A 23,324-nucleotide genomic window follows, 5' to 3' on the forward strand; every position below is an offset into this window, starting at 1 on the left:
GTCGACGTCGGAGGAGGTGTTATAAGGTCAACCGGCATCGACCTGGATCCAGTGGCCTCCTGCAGCGCTGAGACCGGAGCCGGCAGCGATGAAAGGCGAGGACCCTTAGTCGGGACCGCGGGGCCCGAAGGTACACCAGGGGACCCGACGGCCCAAAGAAGCGAGCCATGGGTGACAGGAATTCCTGTATTTGGGCCGGAGTTGCTGACGAACCCGGGAAAGGCATGTAGGCCGGTGGCGACACCGTAGGCTCTGTCGGAGCCGTGGGGGAGGCACCAGCCGCACACTCAGCCGCGTCACACAACCGGCGAGGGGAAGTCTAAGAAAGACGACGTTTCTTCGACTTCTTGTGCTTCAGCTTACCTGACCCAGTGCGAAGACTATGATCCCGAAGACCAATGGTGATGAATCCGTGCATGGTCCCTCGACCTCCCACGGGACCGGGACCTCGAACGTCGCACAGCCGACTGCCGGGCCTCCAGCAGCTTTCGGGACCGTTCCCGCAAAGACTTCGGCGCCATGGCGCGGCAGTCAGGGCACGACTTGGGGTCGTGGTCACGCCCCAGGCAGAAAAGACACACACGGTGCGGGTCCGTCACCGACATCATACGGTGACAGTCCTCGCAGGACTTAAAACTGGGCATCCTAACTGCACTAGGAGTTGAAGACTCGATTAAAAATTAGAGACAAAAAGTCAATCAAAAATTGACTGGGGGTTCCTGCTCTTCCCAGATCTGCGCTTGCTGGCGCGGAAAAAGAAAGAACTGATGTCAGCGCGCGTGGGCGGCGTCTAAGTAGCGCCCGCACCGTCATCTCAGCGACCACGATGCCAACAACGGACACGGAGCCGCACGACGCCAACTACCGACGCGCAGGGGTACTGCTGACGAAAACTTTCCGGATTCAGTCTGACGCCTGGGGGTAATTCTAAGGTAAGGAATCTATCACTATGTGTTTCTTTCAGATCTAACAACCTCTGGAAGAGACACTGCACCAGCTCAGAGTAAAGACCCCATTCGTGATCCATCATGCACCGGCGGCTGAGTTCATCCGCCCTGGCGTTCAGAGAACCTGCCATGTGTTGAACCACCAGAGACATGCCCTGATGTTCCAGCCACTTCCAGAGATGAAGTGCCTCCTGACATAGGGTCCACGACCCCACCCGCACTGTTTCTTGCAGTACCACATAGCGGTGGTGTTGTCCGTGGACACCTGCACTACCCTTTGACAGAAGGTTGATGTGGAGCCCGGACTCAGCCGGAGACAAGAGGCCCCTGATATCCGCCTCTCCCATGCGGCCACCACACCCCAGAAGTGATGCATCTGTCATCACTGTGAACTCTGGCTGGGGAAGGGAGAGGGACCTGCCGCTGAGCCAATCCTGGTTCGTTAGCCATCACTGCGATTGATGTGCAGTGCCACCAAGATCTATACGCAATCGGAACGATCCCCTTGATGCTGTGCCCACTGGAACTTCAGGTCCCACTGCAGAGCCCACATTTGTCACCTGGCATAGTCCACCAGCAGGATGCAGGAGGCCATGAGGCCCAGTAGCCTCAGGGTCATTCTGACCAAAACCCGGGATAGAGGCTGAAAGATCGGAAACATAGCCCAAATATCCCAGACACACTGCTCGGGAGGATAAGCCTGAAACTGCGCTGTGTCCAGAACCGTTCTGATGAAAAGGAGCTTCTGAGAGGGAATCAGGTGTGACTTCGGCATGTTGATGGTGAACCCCAGCGAGTGCAGGAGGACCACTGTAGTCTGGAGGTGGGACACGACTGCCTGGTGCGAGCCCGCCTTCAACAGCCAGTCGTCGAGATAGTGGAAGACTGGAACCCCTTATCTGCGCAGATGAGCTGGGAACACCATCACTTTCGTGAACACCCGAGGGGCGCTGGTAAGGCCAAAGGGGAGCACGGTAAACTGAAAGTGCTCGCGGCCTACCGTGAACCACAGGTAACGTCGGCAGGATGGTGGCGTGAAAATAAGCGTCCTGCATGTCCAACGCTACCATCCAGTCTCCAGGGTCGAGGGCAGACAGGACCTGAGTCTGTGTCAATATTTTGAACTTCTCCTTTCGGAGGAAGCGGTTCACGTTCCTCAGATCCAAGATAGGACGCAGGTCCTTGTCCTTCTTAGGTACCAGAAAGTAGTGGGAATAACAACCACAACCTACTTCTGGGGCAGGAACTCGGTCAATGGCTCCCTGGGCCAAGAGCCGTAACTTCCTGTTGGAGAAGGGCCAGGTGATCCTCCGACATGCAATGGAATTGAGGTGGCATGGATGGAGGGGTAGTCTCGAAGGGGAGGGAGTAGCCCCTTCAGACTAGTTACAAAACCCACCTGTCCGACATGATGTTGAGCCAGTGGGGGAGGTGATGGCGAATCCTGCCGCCCACTGGCGACTGTTGGCCCTGAAAGGGCGAACTAGGAGGGCTTGGAGGCTGCTGCAGAGGGGGCGCTGGTGGACTGGCCCACCCGCTGTCCCCCAGACCCACGATGGTGGGTCCCACATCCCCAGCCGCGCAGAGGATGGACAGCTTGCGCAGGCCTGTGGCTCTGGGTGGAATGTGGCGGGGGACCCCTTTCATAGCAACGAAAGGGACAAAAAGCAGACTGCACGAGGCGAGAGGTGGAAGCGAGGCCCAAGGATCTGACTGCAGCCCTGGAGTCCTTAAAGCGCACAAGAGAATTGTCGTCTTTGTCGCCGAACAGGCGACGGCCATCTAAGGGCATTTCCAAAAGTGTAGCTTGGACATCACCCGAAAAGCCAGTTGACCTCAGCCAGGTGTGGATCCTAAGGGCTACTGAAATCTTCCTGCCTAGCGAGTCGGCGGTGTCCAGCCCACATCGGATGGCTAACTTTGCTGCGTCTCTCCCTTCGACCACTGCACAGGAGAGCACGGCCCGGGCCTCCTCCGGGCACTGCAGCAGAACCTGCGCAACCGTGTCCCACACAGAGTGGGAGTAACGGCCCAAGAGACCTGCTGTGTTCACCGACCGCAGTCTTAAGCTGGAGGAAGGAAAAATGTTCTTCCCAAGATGGTCCAGCTTCTTGGATTCCCTATCAGGTGGTGCGGTAGGAAATGCGCCCTTGGAAGTCTAGGCTTGGACCACCGAGCTCTCAGGGGTGGGGTGTTGGGAGAGGAAAATGGGGTCGCCTGGGCCGGGCAGTGGCGTCGGGCAATCATTCTGTCCACAGGAGCCCCTGGGTTAGGCTTGGACAAAGTGCCCAAAAGGATGTTTGTAAGGGCTTCATTGAACGGCAGCAGGGGCTCTGAAGCGGCAGCTGCCGGCTGAAGCACCTCGGTCCGGAGGTTAGTCCTGACCGCCACTATAGGAAGTTCAAGGTTTAAGGCCTCAGCCGCCCTAAGCAACACCACTGCGTAAGATGCAGCCTCCTCCTTAGCCACGGTAGGGGGAGATGGCATGCCAAGGTCTGGGGAAGTGTCCAAACCACTGACCTCACCCAACCCCTCTCTCCAGTCTGGGTCCTCTAACTGGTCTGCCAAAGGGTCCACAGACCCCTCCCAGTCCTCCTCACCCTCCTCTGGTAGCCACTCAGGGCAATAGGGAACACCAGTGGAGAATAGTGGTACATAAGTACCGGTCGGTGCCGGTACCGACGTCAGCCAATGACGGTCCGGCTCCATGTCCACATCGAGGGGGAGGCTGGGGTAGACGCTGGCTGGGGACACAACCAGCGCCGGAGGGGGCGGAGGTGTCGCCACTAGATTCGGCGCCGGAGGTGTCAAAAGGGCAACTGGCGCCGATCCGGATCCAGGCCTGGATCCCTGGGGGCCCTGCGTCGCCGAAGCATCGAAGTCCTAGAGCTCCCAGCCAAGTCTGCGGGGTTCGAAGGCGCGCCGGCAAGTCGGTCTGCCCAGAGACGGAATGGAGGGCTTCGTAAAAGCTACGAAGTTAGGCAGGGGTCGCATCGGTTCCCCGGAAGGGAGGGAAGCCCTGAGTCGACCCAACAGGCTCAGCGGGCGGAGTTGGACGGCTACCTTCTGCTTCCCGCATCACATCGGCCGACGGACAGGGAGAACACGAAGAGCAACAGTGCTTCTTCGCTTTCTTGTTGTGCTTCGACTTACCCGAAGACGAAGACTTTGGCGAGGAGTGGTGGTGATGGCTCCGCGACCGGCCCCTGACCTCCCTCTCGAACGGGACCTCGAACGGCGCGGAGTGGACTGCCATGCCTCGAGAAGCTTTCTGGACCATTCCCGCAAAGACTTCGGGTTCACGGCCTGACAGTCGAGCACGACTACGGGTCGTGGTCGCGCTACAGACACCAAAGGCACACAAGGTGCGGGTCCGTAACCAAAATCAATTTGCGACAGGAGTCGCAAGCCTTGAGGCCGGTTTGGGGACGGGACATCCCTACGTGCAACAGGAGTCGATCGACTTGAATAGATGTGGACAAAAAGTCGCAAAAAGAGAGTCAAAAAGTGACTTGAGGTACCGCTCTCTCCGGATCTGCGCTGGCTGACGCGGAAAAAGAAAGAACTGACGTAAGCTCGCAGGGGCAGTGTCTAAGTAGATACCGCGATGTCATTCAGGTGACCACGACGCCAACGGCAAACGCGGAGTCGATCAGCGCCACCTACCGACGCGTAGGGATACTGCTGAAGAAAAATTCTCTAGATCCAGTCTGACGCCTGGGGCTAATTCTAAGGTGAGTAATTCATAACAAATTGTCTTTTTCAGATACATAAGTCACTAATATCAAACTGATCATCAGAGGGAGCACTATCTTAGGCAACGTTTTCTGAATGTCACTATTTTTAGTGTAGCTTTTCTCTTCAATCAATTCCATGGGCATTGATCCTATTCATGCATTAGATTGTCACCTTAATCAGTCATTCTCACCAGTGCAACACGCTGGGACATAAGTAGTGGTCCACTATACTGAGACTGCATACATAAAAGCCCAGGGTCACTATGTGCTAATGTTTCAAAAGTTCCAGAAGCTGTAATCTTTGGGCTAACCCTGCTTGAGACTCACTTTTCATGTCAAAATACATCCCCTGGTCCCCTTGAGGCCCAGGTGTTTATGGGGGATCTCCAGGAGAAGAAAGTTTCTAAAATATATCGGTCCTTGGTGATTCATGGGTCCCCATCCCTGCAGGGTCTGCGGGAACGGTGGGAGACGGATGTCGGGCCGTTGGACGAGACGGACGGGAGGGAGGCGCTGGCCTCCCCCCGTGAGGCTTGTATAGCGATCCGCCTGCGTCTCATCCAATTTCGGTATTTGCACAGGACCTATTACACGCAACAGCGGCTGTGGCGGGCGGGTCTTATTGCCTCCCCGGACTGCCTTAGGTGTGGGCGGGAGGCGGGGTCTTTGGTGCACACGGTCTGGCACTGCCCTGCAGTGTATAGGTTTTGGGGGAGAGTGTTGGGGTGCTTATCCGAAGTGTTGGGCTGGGATCTCCCTGTGGACCCCCGATTGGCGTTGCTCCATGTTATGGCTGATATTGGGGGCAATATCTCTAAGCGCCACTTGTTGCTTCTGGGCCTAACGACAGCCAAGCGGGATCTAGCCCGTGCGTGGAAGGCCCCGGTGGCTCCCACTCTCAATGTTTGGAAACGGGGTCTGGATTTCAATATGGGTCTGGAGCTACCGATCTTTAGGGCGCGTGGGTGCCCTCGGAAACACTTCAAGATTTGGAAGCGGTGGGCCGATTATAGGGGCATTTTCCTTGCACTGGTCCCTGAAGATGGAGATTTGGGGCCTCCTTGAATGCCATGCGTGGTACGGCATACTAACTGTGTGGTGATGGTTCTGGTGGTGTCTGGCGGTGGTGCGGTCGGGGGAGGGGGTTGGGCGTTGATCAAGGCCGTATGAATAGCTCTTCATTGTTCCTCTATACGACAAAATGTCAAGTGTTGTTGCTATTTACTATGTGGCAGTTTCCCCTGGTTTGTCAGGGGCCTGCAGCCCTTGCCTACTTGATTAATAAAAAGTGTTGTTAAAAAAAAAAAATACATCCCCTGAAAATGACAGAATACTTCTTCTGATTAAGAGTGAGGTGTAGCCCTGGTTTGTGAGACCATGGAGGGCCAGAATCCTGGATGTAAAAAGAATGAGGTGCAGTGCCCTGCTGTGTCTAGAATGAAGTGAATTAGATGCAATGCATCGTAATGACATGTAGTGCCATGATTGCAAAAATGAGGTTCAACACCATGAATGTGAAGAGAATGATGTGTAGTCCACTGGTGGATGAGTAATAGGGTGCAGTGCCTGGTTGTGATGAGAATGAGACGTATCATTTACCTTAGTGGAGCAGGGCTGACTCACTTCGCTGTAGTCAGAATGAAACTATTAAAACGGTGGAGAAATCTCCTGCCTGTGTGAAAGGGAGAGGCATACCCTGGCTGTAAGTGAAAGACCTACATCCAAGGTCTGTGGTGAGAAAGAAGTGCCTCAGATGCCCGTGGGCAAAATGAGATGCAGCCCTGAGAATTAGATATCCTACCTGTGGTAAGAATGAAGTTTGCCCCTTGCTGGTGGACAGAATAAAGTGCATCTACTGCCTATGTGGTGAATGAAGTGCAACCCAGCCATCCCTCGCCTACATAAGATGTTGGGTGCAGCCACCAACTGGTGCGAAAGGGATACAGTGTCCTACCTGCAGTTTAGATGAGTAGCAGTGTTCTAGCTGTGGTGAGGATGAAAGGCAGCGTCATATTTGCGATGGGAATGAGAGGCAGTGTCCTATTGTGGCTAAGTGGTGATACTGTGTTCTACCTGTGGTGAGATTACGGACGGCATTATCTGGCTAGGGTGTGAATGAAGTACACATCTGTCTTGGGTAAGCAATAGATGCAGTGCCCTAGTTCTGGAAAGAGTCCTAGCTAGGGTGAGAGCGAGATGCAGTGGTCCAACTGTTGAGGAAATGACATGCAGTACCCTATTTGGGTGGAGAGCAATATGCAGTATCGGATCTGTGGTGAGAATGAGGTGAAGTTTCAACCCTGGTCCCAGAAGAACCCGCTTACCTGGTTATAGAGGACGGTTGTGTATATATCATTCTCAAAGTGCAGTGATGTCTTCCAGGTGATGCGTTTGAACTCCAGGCTCACCGAGTTATCCTCCAATAAGAAGTCATGGATGTATTCCTCCCCTCGGATGGGCCTCACCACCTGACCTGTGCACACAAGATTGTCATTTGTTACCATGTCTGAAACCCTGATGTATGCAACCTCTCGGGAATGACTCTGCATGCTACAAGAGCTCTGCTTGCTTAATACAATAACAGATTCGCCACAGTCTGAATGAACCTCTATTCAAAGGCGTCCCACGGAGAAATCAACTGAATTGAGACAATATTCAAGAACAAATAGTGTGTTTGTGTGTGCAGGGGGGCGGTAACACATGATTCTTAGACACTGACAATGCATGCGAGAGGGATCACAAGCTCACAGGCACTAATGAGGTGACAGAGACAAAAATACAGGCTCTCTAGGAATCACTGCTGTATGCAAAAGAAGTGCCTGCTCCTCAGGGATTAACACTGAGAGAAAGGACAGTAGCCCACAAGTACTTAGTGAAAACTTAGCTCATGCTTGGACACATGTGCGTCCCAGGGAGACATATTTCCGTCTAGGCGAGAAGAACATCTGCACCATGGGGGCAAGAAAGTGTTCAGGAGAGCGGACACGACTGTGAGATGCATGTCTCTACCTAACAAAAACCCTAGAGCCTCACAACTCCATTGCATCATACGCAGGAGTAATTTTTAAAACTGACCTGTAGAGGATAAATTCACTTTGAAAATGGATTGACAGCAGGTGGTGTAAAATTCTTCCAAAAGCCATGAATTCCAGGGAAAAGCACCCCAATGCATCACTCACAGCAGGCAGCCTCCCTCACATAGAAAAGTATGTGGGGGGAGCAAAGTGGGGATTGTCAAGGCCTGGGTGTCGAGGCTCCTCCAGTGTTCTAGTCTTTGTCTGTCAGAGATAAAGGCGACACTTTCTAGTAGCAGTGACTCTTGGGAAACCCTGCTTAGAACCCTGCTCAAAAGGATTAGAAAAAAAAGCCTTTAGCACTACGCTCTCATATGAGGAGTGGCTGGACACAAAACTGGGATCAGCAAGCGCAGGTCTGTAGAGCCTGGCCAATAGCCTGCTCTCAGCTAGTGATGGAGTTTTTTCCTTGCAGCTAATATCAGGTATAATAAGGCTGTTTTAAAAAGGCAAGAGAGGCTCAGATGACGATTTGGATGGCAGAAGCATCTCAGTGAGGATGATGGTTTTTGCTTTGATTGATGGAAGGGCGAGGTTTAAAATACTAGAAGGGTTCTCCATGTCTAGTTCAGGAGAAGTATTGATGCCACTAGCAACCCGAAAGACCTGAAACTCTGAATCCGTACTCATGGACAAGAAACGGGCGGCCTCCCTATTATCATCTGTCCTGAAGTCATCTATTGGCAGACCAACCAGAGGTTAAGAGTCACTGCTACGAAAGACATGGAGGAATTTCTGTTCCTCTTTTTCTTTTTTTTTCTCCAACAAAATATTTTTTTTTCCACTGCAAACATATACATCAGAGTCAAAAACACATTTTTATGAGAAATTTCCCACTGCCCAACAAGAACTCCCCGCCCAACTAAAAGACCTCACATTGGAATCTGCCTATGATAGTATTTTACTTTCCCTTACATTTCAAGTAAGCATGAGTAGCATATCTAACAAATTCTCTCCAGTGTTCGGGAATTGGAAGGATTGCAGGGATCTGGGGCACCCACACTCCAGCCTCTTGTCTGTAACGTAATCCAACAAAGCTCATCATTAGCTGTCAAACTTATGATGAAGACTACTGCAAATTCCTATAAAATGTGGTTGAAAACCCGTGATGGCTCATATCATTATGGCAGAGGTAAAACGGTACACTGTGGTAAACCAACATGCAAAGTCGCGTCTTAGTTAGTGTAAGATTTCTTGTTACGAACCGAGTGCATTGATGGACGTTCTGTGAACACAAAGAGTATCATGCCAGTACCCGGCAATACATACAAGCATAAATTTATGGTAAAACGGTACACTGCGGGAAGCCAACTTTCAAAGTTGCGTCTTAGTAAGTGTAATCTTACACTTTTCAACCACATTTTATAGGAATTTGCATGTATTCACACAGGAGAACACAGTTTATTGTTTTACCCAGACACTTTGCATTTTGATGCATTGGTCACAAGAGTACATCTGCATGAGTATACTTACTGGGAACCTCAGCAAGCCAACATCATAGAAGTCATCTAAATCACACCAGGATATTCGATTTCACCGTATAGTTAATTGCATGGATGCTTTTTAAAGTGAGACATTTGTTATGAATTCATACTGAGGACAGTTTCTTCTATGTTTGTAGGATCTAGCCCCTGATGAAGGGAACAGCCAGAAATACATTGGGCATATTTGTGTTAAGAAACATTGTTACATTTTAAAACAGCAGAAGTTGGATACTTCAAACTGAAATGGAAAGAAATTAAAGAAGAAAAAACTGTTGGGAACGACACCAATTCCTTTTTTGAATAACAAATCAGAGTGCAGATTGGTAACGTTCCCCACATGTTTGGGATACTGCATTCAGTTCATTCTCACAATTCTCTCACTCAGGAGAATTAACCAATCGGCACCAACAATCAGAGTACGTGATTAACTGAACCACATGCGCAAGTCTCATCATTAACTAGCTGGAAGTAACTCGTGTGGTCAAGTTCCTGTAAATTGTATTCCTGTTTACATTGGGCAAAATCTATAATAGTATTCCCCAGGAACAGAACTCGTAACAAATTTGCAACCACACTCAAACCAGTGGACGAGAGCCCCTGGTATGATCCCTGGGGTGAAATCTACATTATCCTGTTGCAGGGTAAAAGGGGAGGAAAAGGTTGTCAAGTGATGGTCCCTTGTCAAAGAAGCGCTAATATACATGGTTTGCCTCACTATATCGGAAACATAGCAAACTTGGGATATGGCATATCTGGGAAACCAAGGGATGGCTCTTTGGCGCAACCCATTACCATTGTGTCCATATGGATCCAATGGCTTTCAGTTTCACACATGGACCATTCAAATAGGACTCTAAGCTGGGAGACCAAGTAGTATTTTTTACTATCTTGGAGGCCCAGACCCCCTGAACGCCTGGAGCCTGCAGTATTTTCTTAGAAACCCGAGCTCTCCCTCCTACCCAGATAAAGATGTCGATCACTTGCTTGGGTGCTTTTCAAGTAGCTTTCTGGAAATATGACTGGGAGCGCTTAAACAATGTATTACAGCTTAGACAAAAAATATTCTGCCACTCTACTAAACCAGGGTATATACAAAGGTTGCCACTTGTGGAGGTTGGATTTGATTAAGTGTTTAAGTTAAGGGTAATTTGCAGCATAAAGCATGCTGTGCTGCGGCGTAATGTAGACTTCCAGGTATTTTAGTTTGTGGTTGCGGGCTCAGCTGCTTTTGATATCTGCGGTTAGACCCATACTGAGCATATATAACTTATTGAGTTTTTTATTTGAAAATAAGCTGTGTAATTAATTTTTTTACAGCTTGATTTTAGCTGTGGGTTGTCGGGATTATAGGGGTAAAGTATGGTAAATTGAATAATTTTTATGAGTTATTTGTTTTTTAATTATTAATATTTCTTTAATTGGTAATTAATTAGGTTAGTTGAGGAAGTACATTTTTTTATTTAGATGTGGGTTGTGAATTGAATGGTGTTATACAGTAGGAAATAAAAGTACATTTATGTAATAATTAATGCTTATGTTTCTAAATAATTTTTAATTAAAATATTTATTGGTTTGGAAATTATTTTTTATTTTATTTGAAATAATATTTGTAGGTATTTGTTATATGTATTTAATATTATGTTTTAAAAAATGTAAATTAAATATATTTGTATTTTTATCATTTATATCTTTTTTAGTTATTTTGTTTTAAATATTTTTATTGTTAAAATGTTGTTTGTTTTTAATTTTGAACTGACTGGAGTGAGAACATTAATTGTTGCTCCTCTGCAATCTGCAATCCAACACTTCCCCCTACTGTTGCACTCACTGGAGTGGGAATAGTAATTTTTAGCCTTCTGCTGTCCAACACTTTCCCTACTTTTAAAATTATTGGAGTGGCAATAGTACATTTTATCCAGCCACTATCCAACACTTTCCCTACTGTTGCACTCACCTATCCAACACTTTCCCTACTGTTGCACTCACTGGAGTGGGAATAGTCATTTTTACCCCTCCGCTATCCAACACTTTCCCTAATGTTACACTCACTGGAGTGCGAATAGTAATTTCTACCCCTTCGCTAGCCAACACTTTCCCTACAGTTGCACTCACTGGAATGGGAACTTTAGGTTTGAAGAGTTTTAAATAGTTTAATGTTTTAATTTATGATAGAATGTTTTTTTAATTAGATTTTATGTTATTGTGCACACATATTTGTAAATGTATTTATATAACTTTAAAATTATATAAATAAATTAAAATTATTGGTTTATTAATCGCTTAAAGTAAATATATATGAATTACGTATGTGTTTAACTTTTGTAATTAGGTTTATCATATATTTCTAAATTTATATCTACTTTTTTATATTAATTTCATTATTTAACATTTAATATTTATTATATATATATATATATATATATATATATATATATATATATATATATATATATATATATATATATATAAATTCGATATTTTGTACAACTATATTTTTTACATCGATATTTTTTCTCTCGATATTTTTGTACTTACCTGTTTAAGTATAGGAAGTCGATATTTTTTACTTCTATTTTTTTGCATTGATATTTTTTACTTCTATATTTTTAACATCGATATTTTATCAGTGAACCGCAAAATATATCTGGTGATACAGCTCTTAACTCCCTCCTGATCTTGTATTGTTTAACCGGGAAGTTAATCCCGTAACATTCCAAGTCAGAACTTTAACCATAATTCAAGGTACAAAGGATTAGATGTAAAGCTGCCGATGGAGCAGGTATCTTCCCCCTGGCAGCACATTATAGGTGTAACAGGTTGGTAAAAACATTGTGTAAGGTGACCATAACATTAACTAAGTACTCATTTAGAGTTCTTCCGCCCAACCTTAAACGCACCCACCCCCCCAAAGGAGCTGAACAACCCCTGTGGAGAAGGGATTAGATATATTCCCAACGCAGTGATGAGCAGAGTCATGGTCTGCTTCCACTCACCCACCACCCCAATGTCCCCCTCAAGAGGCCTTCTGCTGCTCTGCGAAGGGCTATCTGGTCTTATAGTGAAAGTGTTGGGAGATCTGTTACTGTACAGTTTGGTAAGACGAGCCTTGTTCTGCCCTTAAGCCTTTCCTACTACTCCCAACCACCACCAGCATATAAACGGCGTAAAACAGTTTCCGAAAACTTATCTATATCAACCCAAACCAGGCAAAGCAGTGTGACACAGGCTGGAGGCAGGAGCCGTCATCTGGAATGGGCTTGATCTCAGTACATGAAAGACAAGAGGCATAGAGATTAGAGCCACTTGTTTATCATTAGTATTGGTGTTTTTGGTCTCTCTGAATTATCCTTGGGCTTCCAATGTTTGCCAGTCTTCTCTTTTGTCAGCTGACCACAGTGCCCAGCCTTTTTTGCTTATGCTTACATCGATTTTCTTGAGACAACTTTGAGGATGATGAAGGTGATGATTTTGAATGAAGCCAGGACTTGCATCTGGTCTGGTGGTTGTCTTGGGTCCTGGTGAGAAAGAGTTAAACTTCCCTCTCTTTCATTACCTTGGGGTGCATGCTGAAACATAACTTGCACAACTTTTTGTCATGATCTGACCCACTGGCGGCTGGGCACGGATCGGCGGCGGGGCAGAAAAAATAAATAAAATAAACTTACCTCCTTGCTGCCGTGTCTCTTCTCATCATCCCTCTTCCTTTTCGCTGTGCCTGAAGCAGGGAGGTCCCAGGCTCGCCTGAGCCAATCACAATGCTGTAGTACAGCGTTGTGATTGGTCTGCGTACCATGGTTTGGTCCTCACCCAGGGACTGTGAACCTGGGCATGTTCTTCACCCAGGCTGTAATGCAGCCTGCGTGAATAACATGTAAAGTGCGCATGACCGTTTGGCCAGCCAAACTATCATTGGAACTGATAACAGTGCATACTACTCCCCGTGGGTGCCTGTTATGCCCCTGGCCGCAACCCCAAGACTGCAAGACAAAATAAAATGATAATAAACCAAGGTTTATTATCCTTTTATTTTTATTCTGCTTGAAGTGGGGCGACGTTCCTCCGCCATATTGGAGGAACCGCTGCTGATCTGACCCTAGTTACCTAAAGCAAATGTTTTATTTAACTGAAGAGCAATCTATGGATCTGCATTGAAGGCACAGAAAAAAGGGAACTGAAATCAGGACACAGGGGTGTGCGTTTTATGGCTCTGGTGCCCTCAACAGGCATGAAAGAGCTATTGAAAATGTTTCCGGATCTAGTCTAGCATCTGGGATATTCGGAGGGTGAGAAATCGGCAACGAGAAGTATCATCAGGATGCTGTAGTTCTTTGGTAGTTTTGTTCTATGCGATAGTCTCCTTGTTTTTTTAACATAACTTGTTTTGACATACTTCCTGTATTCTTTTCCACCAACTACTGACTTGATGAGTTAATCACTCATTTAGTTTGTTCTAATTTGGGCCGTACTCAATGTGTTTGGCACTAGGTGAATCAGCACACATTGAAAAAATATTGCATCACATTTTCAATGTTCTAAGCAGATGCTTGCTGATATGAAAAAGTTATTTACAGTAACTACAGTTCTCCACCTTAAGTATATTTCATAGATTTGCATGCTTGAATTATTCTCCAATATCATTTTCCCAGCCTCATGTCAGGGAATAGTTCAAGCATGAGAATATGTTAGACATCCTGTAATTACAGTACTCCCACTTTGGTATCTCTCATAGATTCACATGCTTGAATTGTTCCCCAACATCAGTTTCTGAATTTGATGTAAAGGAATAATTCAAACATGTGAATCTAAGACAGATCCAATGTTCGAGAAGAAAGTTATTTACCTGTAACTACAGTTCTCCAACTTTGGTATTTCTGATAGATTCACATGGTTAAATTATTCCACGACATCAGGCTGGGAAACTCTTAGATTGACGCTGGAGAATAGTACACGCATAAAAAACTATGAAGGATCCAATGTCAGAGAACCCTTCATCTATGCTAGTTGAGAAAGGCAATATTGGCTGCTTTTCACTAGAGTTGCAGTGGCCTTTGGTCTTCAGGGTTTTGAAAGCTTGAAAATGGCCGACAATGTTTCTCCAGGGAAAGAGCAAGTGTTTCTTTTGACAGCATCTGCAGCGGCATGTGTGGTCAGAAAGTTGGGATATGTATTCAAATAGTCATGCCTCCGAACAGGGACCTATAAAACCCTGAGTTTAAAGGCTACTTTAATAAGCTCATATGGACATGCTGCATTCAAGTCAAAATAAACATCTGCCCCATAGATGATCTATGCTGTGTTTGAGTTGTGAATGGCAGCCGTGAATATATTATAAGGAAATCAGAAAGTTACCCAGAAAATGGGTGTTTATGAAAGGGCCAACACAAGAAATCTTCAACACTAGTGACCTATCGGCTTTCTCGGCGTCTAACATCAGCATTTGATGTTTCTGGTCAAATAGGCCAGCAAATGGGGATGCTGATGTTAGACACCGAGAAAGCCTTTGACCGGGTGACATGGGGAGCATTATGGGCATCTATGTCTCAAATGGGCTTCGGTCAAAGGCTTATCTCTGCAGTACAGCAACTGTATAACCATCCAACAGCCGCAATAAACTTAATGGGCTTTCTTCTTTTTCTTTTTCAGTTCAAAGGGGTACCCGGCAGGGTTGTCCTTTATCGCCCTTATTGTTTGCGATCTATATCGAGCCCTTTATTAAGCATTTAATGCTCAATGGGGAGATTGTCCCAGTTATTTTAAATGGGACGAACTTAAAATTAACCGCATATGCAGATGACATTGCTATCTTCTCGGTTAATCCAGTTAAAGCCAGGGCCGCGATAACGTATGAAGCACAGCGATTCGGCTACTTCTCCGGATATAAATTAAACGTGCTGAAAACACAGACGACATTAAACTTTCAACTAGACAATCCCCCAGTAACTCTTGGGGTCACAAGTACGACTATCTATCTGGGAGTATGTCTCAGCAGCCAAGTCAATGACATTATTTCATTAAACTACGAATCATTGCTGAAGAAGGTGGTGGCTAAGCTGCGAAGTTGGCACCGGCAACCTCTCAGTATATTTGGGAGATGCAATGTGGTTAAAATGAATGTCTTATCAAAGTTCCTATATTTTTTCCGTACAGTTCCATTAAAAGTGCCATTATCCTTTTTTAAACGTCTAGGCAGTGTTCTGGGCAGTTTTATTTTGGTATACCGACGGGCTAGAAGAGCTATTCGATATCTAAAATTATCATACATGCAGGGCGGTTTCAAGCTCCCAGATTTTAAGCTGTACTTTTGGGCAGCATTCATCGGGCAGACACAGAGCTTACTTGGGGGAACTGACACAAATCCCAGCTGGCTTTTATATCAGTTGGCCTGTGGACCAAGTACCCAGTTTCTATTATATAAAACATCTTATCCCAACTATTTTAAGCGGGTCCGCTTTAAGGTAATCAGGGATATTACCAATATATGGCATGAAATCTGCAAAACATATGCAATACCCGACTTGCATGGCTACACTGTATTATGGGGGAACCCCCTATTTCCTAATATATTCCACGACCAGATCGGGAAGGAATGGCAGCTCAAGGGTGTGGTGCGGGTGGGTTAGTTATATGACGAACGGGGTTTTCGAACTTTTTTATCTTTAAAAGAAGAATTTGATCCTCCACAAACTCATTTTTTTAAGTACCTACAAGTTAGGGACTATTTTACTCGTGGTAGGGGACTTTTAGAGCGGTCTAATTCTTCCGAGATTTTGTTTACACTTGTATGTACTAGAGGGCGAGGAACTATAGGAAAAATATATCAAAAATGTATCGGGACGGTGAGCGATGATGGCTTACCAATCGCGGCAAAGCTAAGTCGGATCTTTTGCTGTGATAGAACAAAGGAGGAAGTACAAGAATTTCTCCAAACTATCGATATAGCTGTAACATCTGTCAATCTAAAACTACAGCATATAATTATTTTCATGCTTTATTATACCCCTGAGCGAATTTCTAAATGGGTTAATAACCTAACTACTGTTAAAACATACTGCCCGAAATGTCAAGAATACGCCGCTGACCTACACCATATGTTTTTTACATGCCCAAAGCTGAAGGACTTTTGGTCTAATATTACTCTCACTCTTGCAACCTGGGTTGGCTACGACAACCCGGTATCGGTGAAAGAGTTGTTGTTGGGACTATTTTCAGAGCCCGGGGATCTTACAAAATCTCTAGCCTCGATTATCGTGGCCTGTGCCCGCTTATGTATTGCCCGCTCTAGGATTCATACCACGTCTCCTAGTATTAATGAATTCTGGTCTCTGTTGAGGGAGATCTTCGAAATGGAAACTGCATTAGCCAAAGCTAGGAGCCCTCGATCTCTGCTAAAATTCCACAGGGTATGGTCCTGTTTTCAATGGGATTAAGGACTGAATGCATTTTTGTAATTTTTTTCCTTTTAGTCTGCCTTTTCCACTGTGTGTAAGCAGTTATACTATCATGTGGTCATTTTTGTTTAGATTGATTTTTCTGTTCCTCTTTTTTTTTTTTTTTTACAGTGCTCCTCTGTGCTCTGCAAATGATTATTGATTTATGATTATCGGGAAATTTTGATGTAATTTTGTTTTTTTACTGTGGCAATGAAATCATTGAAAAAAAATAAAATAAATAAACACTAGTGACCTATCAGAAACACAAGCCTTATATACGACAGACTTTGAATCAGCCATATTCAGAAGAAACAACCTGCTGGAAAATGTTCAGATTGGCTCGCCAACCAGTCAGTTTCTAGCAGATGCTTTCTAGTTTAGAACCCAACCTGGAGTTTCAATCCAGATGCCCTGCAAGCACTGACCTTGGCTCTTGTTGGCAAAGATGGCAAACTCCCGGATCTCCAAAGGCTCGTCGATACCCAGCTGCCCACACAGATCCTTCCCTATATGAGCAGCCACCTGGGGGTGAGGAGACAGTGAAGGTAAGGAGAGGAGGGGGAAGGGCAGGGGGTAGTGAAGAGGAGAGAAGGGGATGAAGGGCAGGAACAAAGGCTGTTAGCAAGATTGTATTGACAACAGTAATCACCAGTACCTTTGAAGAAACGACACCAACAGTGTACATCAATTTCTACTACTCGTGATATGATATATCACATTGTTCCTGGCAGATGTTATTTCACTCCACGGTGTCCCTACAGAAGTTACATCTCTACAACCACCTGTAGTGTAAGCATTATGCCTGCAGGCCTCTTTATTAGCTATACTGCAGGTGTCGTTTAAGAGTAAATATGTCAAATCTGCAGACAGCTTGATGTCATGCATAAAGTCATGATGTATTATCTCTTTACACCTTTGCCCTCTAAGATTTCTCACTTTGAAGATGATACTCGTAAAGTTCCGCTGGGTAATCTCTAGATATCCACCGCACTCCAGCCTCTATGATCCCATAGTGACACAGGACTTAAAAGTAACATCTCCTTAGTACCCACTGCTGGATATCTCCCTTCTCATAATGTCACTTGGCACCCACTGCTCACCGAGCTCTTTTACCACAGGATATTATCACTCCTGAAGCCAACTGATACTTGCTGTCCTCTGACTCCACAATATCACTCTTGAAGTCTACTGGTACTTCCATATACCTATATGTACCACATGATGTCTGGAGATTTGACATCTTTACTTTTAAATGGCACCTGCAACTCAGGTACATTTCCCCACACTCACTGCCCTCTAACGTCCCTGACTCTATTATGTCAGCCATGTAGGCTCAGTGAAAGATCCAGTGACACTTATTTACCTCTGACCTCACTATCTCAATAAGGTCACTAATTAAGTTTTAGTGTGAGATTTCCTGGTGCCTATAACCTTATGTCAACACTGAACTCATGTCTGTCTTGGAACTCAATTGAGCCAGCTCCTTAAACCTCCACTCCTCATTCCCTGATTACCTCATTCTGTATTCAAATGCTGTCTCTGTGACGTACCGTGAAGGTTTTGATTTTTGTGGTGAATTGCAGTTCTCCAGGAAGGGCTATCTCCAAACGGCGCGAGGACCGTCCCTTCTGTAAAACACAAACAGAGCAGTGTTCAACAGTAACACACTACAGATTATACTAACACAATAGAAAGCACCGACTCCACATAAAAAGACACAGGAAGCCAGCATTTACAATTTCTAAAGAGCTATAAAGACTAGTCTGTTCCCTCCTCCCTTGCGAGTCTCTACTGCACGAGTGATCAGCCACCGAAAGACTACATTAATATACTCATTCCTGGTAAACCAATTATAAGCGCAAGGTCCACCAGAGATGATATGTCAGATTACTAAATTAACAGAGACAGAAAGATATTTATCAAACGGTGGACCACAAATAAACACTTGTATAAATACTTGAACATAACATTCACTAACACTATAAAGAGCCAACAGAAAAACTGACTAAGCCACAAAATGTACAGGCAGTACATAAATAATATGGAGACAGAACACAATGGCAATAGACAATGTGGGCCTGATTCACAAAGGTAAACTTACACTTACAAGTGCAGAGTCTCCACACATAAAAAGACTTATCTTGTGATGTGAGGAGACTCCGCACTCTTAAACATACCGCTCGCAAATCCCTCTGTGAATAGCAACCAATCGTAAACTTACTCAAACTGTATGTTTACCTTTGGGAATCAGAACAACAGTACCTCTAGGCACACAGAGCACTAACGCACCACAGTCAGGAGGAAAATTCACACAGGTGCAAAGCAGCAACAACATAAATAGAACACTAGCACAAGTGAGGGATAAAACAACAAAGAACAGGCACACAAAGCATAAAGGCAAGACAAACACACAGATCACCAAGCAGATAGAGGAATTTGTTACCTACCTTTTGTAATGTTAGTTGCTAATGTATACACTATCTTTCTTCATATACATTATCTGAGAAATATTCCCAGGTCCATGACTATCTTAAAATTTTAAAGACTCCAAACTGGACTTTGTGAGGCCAAAATGACACATGCATCCTATGTAATCATTAGTTTCTCAGTGTTTCCATTTGCTACAGAAACCAGGGGAAACACAAGTTACTGAAGAAAAAATACCTTCCTCAGTATTGAGATAAACTGGGAGGGCCGGTGATTAATATGAGAGAATGAGTGTCCATGATATTCATCCTTTATTTTCTGCAGCTTAGAAATACTTCACAAGAGTGTGCTTCAGAGAAGGGGACCCTAGTGTTCTTATGGTAGCAACGGTCCAACAACCATTTGACTAACCTTTGTCTTATTCCTCGACTCCTAATCCAGACACAGATTTTTTTGCAGGGTAATTCATTTAGAAGAGGGTTTACCTTTATCAATCTGGACTGTAGAATCCAGGCAGGTGTCTAGTACACAAATGGCTATTCTTTCAGATTGCTGCCTGGCAAATGTCTGCTATGGACACTCAAGGGAACAAAGCAGTTGATGCACAAGTTACTTACCTGTGTAACAATATATCTGTAAGAGACATTAGTTAGTGATAGAATTCCTTACCTTAGAATATCCCCAGGCATCAGACTGGATCCGGAAAGTTTTCGCCAGCAGTACCCCTGCGCGTCGGTAGGCGTCGTCGTACGGCTCCGCGTACGTCGCTGGCGTAGTAGCCGCCGAGATGACTTCGCCGGAGCTACTTAGAAGCACCCACACGTGCGGACGTCAGTTCTGTACACAACATTTCCGCACCAGAAGCGCAGAGCCATGCCAGAGACCGACTACTGGTGCAATAGAACTAGGGCCCTAAAAGGGATGACCTGAACCCTAGAGAACAGTTCGCAGAACGGGGAGGACGGTAAGGAATCTATCACTAACTAATGTCTCTTACAGATATATTGTTACACAAGTAAGTAAGTTGTGCATCTGAAAGAGACACGTTAGTGATAGATTCCTTACCTTAGAATACATACCCAAGCAATACCAACCCCGGTGGCAAGTCTGCGAAGTGAGATTACACCAGAAAGTCAAGGAGAACTGAACGGCCAAAGAAGCCGTCTCTCCGGACCGGACTGTCAAGGCAGTAGTGCTTAGTGAAAGTGTGCAACGAGGCCCAAGTGGCCGCCTGACAAATATCTTGCAGGGGGACACCGCGTCCCAATGCTGTAGTAGCTGCTCTCGCCCTGGTAGAATGGGCGCGCAGACCAACTGGAGGTTCCTTTTTTGCCAGAGAGTAACAAGCTTTAATGCACAAGACAACCCATCGGGAGATAGTGCGCTTGTGCACAGCTCAGCCTTTCTTGGCGCCCACGTAGCCAACAAAGAGCTGGTCATCCACACGGAACTGATGTGTGCGGTTGAGATAGAACGAAAGCGCACGTTTTGGGTCCAGACGGTGGAGCCTCTCCTTTTCTCTTGAAGGGAGCGGAGGCGGAAAGAAAGTGAGCAGAGTGACAGTTTGCCCGAGATGAAAGGCAGAGACTACTTTTGGTAGAAAGGAGGGACGCGGTCGAAGCACAACCTTGTCCGGATGAATCGCCAGTATAGGAGGTTTGCAGGAAAGAGCCTGGAGCTCACTCACCCGCCGAGCGGAGGTGATGGCCACCAGGAAGACAGTTTTCAGAGTCAATAACTGCAAAGGACAGTTATAAAGAGGCTCAAAGGGAGCGCACATCAAGTAAGTCAGAACCAGGTTCAAGTCCCATTGAGGCATCACAAAAGGAACAGGAGGGAAAAGGTGAGTAATGCCTTTGAGAAATCTATTGACAACTGGGGACTTGAAAAGAGAGGGCTGATCAGGCAGCCTAAGAAAGGTAACCCTTGATAGTGCCCAGAGCAGAGCCCTGCTGGGCCAAAGAAAGAAGGAACAATAGGACTTCAGAAAGAGGGGCAGCAAGAGGATCAACAGATTTCGCTGTGCACCATGCCACAAATTTTTTCCACCGACAGGCGTATACCGTTTTAGTGGAGGGACGCCTGGCTGCCAGAATCACATTACAGACTTCGGGAGGCAAGTCAAATGGAATCAGCTGTCGCCGCTCAATCTCCACGCAAGGAGGTGGAGGCTGGACAGGTTCGGGTGGAGGACCGTCCCCTGTTGCTGCGAAAGGAGATCCTCCCGAAGAGGCAGTCGGATCGGGGGATCCACACTCATACTGAGTAGCTCGGGATACCAAACTTTTCGAGCCCAGTCCGGTGCCACAAGAATGACTAGGGCCCGGTCGCGCCTGATCTTCTTCAGCACTCTGGGAAGAAGTGGTATAGGCGGAAAGGCATACAACAGACCGCAACTCTACTCGTGACGAAAAGCGTCGCCTAGCGAGTGCCGCCTTGAAAACTCCAACGCGCAGAACTGCTGACATTGCATGTTCTCTTCAGTGGCGAATAGATCTAACCAAGGTTCTCCCCACTGCTGAAAGAGACCTTGCACCACCTCCGAGTAAAGACGCCATTCGTGATCCAACATGCACCTTCAGCTGAGTCTGTCCGCCCTGGCGTTCAGGGTACCTGTCAGGTGTTGAACCACCAAGGAAATGCCAGCTTTCTCACACAACACCCAAAACCTGAGAGTCTGGAAATGCCTTGACGTTCCAGCCACGTCCAGAGGCGTAGAGCCTCCTGACATAGGGTCCACGACCCCACCCCGCCCTGTTTGTTGCAGTACCACATGGCGGTGGTGTTGTCTGTGAACAACTGCACTACTCACCCCTTGACCGAGGGAAGGAATGCTTTGAGTGCAAGTAGGATCGCCCCGAGCTCCAAAAGGTTGATATGGAGCTTGGACTCGACCAGAGGCCTTTGATCTCCGCCTCTCCCATGGGGCTGCCCCATCCCTGGAGGGACGCATCCGTCACTACTGTGTGCTCCGGTTGGGGAAGGGAGAGGGATCTGCCGCTGACCCAACTCTGGTTCGTGAGCCACCACTGCAAGTCCTGTGCAGTGCCCTCCGAGATCTGGACGTAGTCGGACAGGTTCCCCCGATGCTGCGTCCACTGGAACTTCAGGTCCCACTGCAGAGCCCGTATATGCCATCTGGCATGATTGATCGGCAGGATGCAGGAGGCCATGAGGTCCAGTAGCCTCAGTGTCTTTCTGACCAAAACCCAGGACCAGGGTCGAAAGATCGGAATCATAGCCCAAATGTCCCAGACTCGCTGTTCAGGAGGATAAACCCGAAACTGCGCCGTATCCAGAACTGATCCGATGAAGAGGAGCTTCTGAGAGGGAATCAGGTGCGACTTCGGCACGTTGATGGAAAACCCCAGCAAATACAGGAGTTCAGCCGTAGTCTGGAGGTGGGAGATGACTGCCTGGGGCGAGCCCACCTTCAATAGCCAGTCGTCGAGATAAGGGAAGACTGAAACCCCTGATCTGCGCAGATGAGCTGCGACCACGGCCATCACCTTGGTGAACACCCGAATGGCGCTGGTAAGGCCAAAAGGGAGCATGGTGAACTGAAAGTGCTCGTGGACCACCGTGAACCGTAGGTAACACCGGTGGGCTGGCAGGATGGGGATATGAAAATAAGCATCATGCAAGTCCAACGCTACCAGCCAATCTTGCAGGTCTAGGGCAGACAAGACCTGAGCAAGTGTGAGCATCTTGAACTTCTTCCGGAGGAAGTGATTGACGTTCGAGGTCTAAAATAGGGTGCAGACCTGTATCCTTCTTTGGAACCAAGAAGTAGTAGGAGTAACAACCACGACCTACTTCTGGTGTCGGAACGCGCTCGTTGGCCCCCTTGGCCAAGAGGGTCGTATCTCCCTGCTGGAGAAGTGCCAAGTGTTCCCTTAGCATGGTGGGACTGAGGTGGCATGGCTCTAGGGGTAGATTCGAAGGGGAGGGAGTAGCCCCTTCGGACTATTTGCAGAACCCACCTGTCCGAGGTTATGGAGCGCCAGTGGGGAAGGTGATGGCGAATCCTGCCACCCACTGGCATCAGGTGGGCCTGAAACACCAGACTAGGAAGGTTTAGAGGTGGCAGCGGCAGGGGAGGTGGTAGACTGACCTGTCCGCTGCCCCTGGGACCCACCACGGCGGATCCCACGTCCGCGCTGAGACTGGAGCTGCGCAGCCTTGCTGGTCTGAAAAGAACGCGCCTGGACGCCCCGACCTTGTC

The 23,324-nt window shown here is 46.9% G+C and overlaps 1 protein-coding gene across 1 annotated transcript in view; it reads right to left on the reverse strand.

Annotated features, from left to right (window-relative positions):
• MYO15B (myosin XVB) overlaps positions 1–23,324 on the reverse strand; it is a 1,465,505-nt gene that overhangs the window by 223,915 nt on the left and 1,218,266 nt on the right. Inside the window, exons 51-53 of the mRNA XM_085614939.1 lie at positions 18,223–18,300; positions 17,098–17,194; positions 7,009–7,157 (exon numbers count right to left, since the gene is read on the reverse strand). Coding sequence (XP_085471065.1) covers positions 7,009–7,157; positions 17,098–17,194; positions 18,223–18,300 — 324 coding nt within the window. The remainder of the gene's footprint in view (positions 1–7,008; positions 7,158–17,097; positions 17,195–18,222; positions 18,301–23,324) is intronic.

Source organism: Triturus cristatus, chromosome 7 (assembly GCF_964204655.1).
Source record: "Triturus cristatus chromosome 7, aTriCri1.1, whole genome shotgun sequence".
In the NCBI taxonomy this organism is placed as follows: domain Eukaryota; kingdom Metazoa; phylum Chordata; class Amphibia; order Caudata; family Salamandridae; genus Triturus; species Triturus cristatus.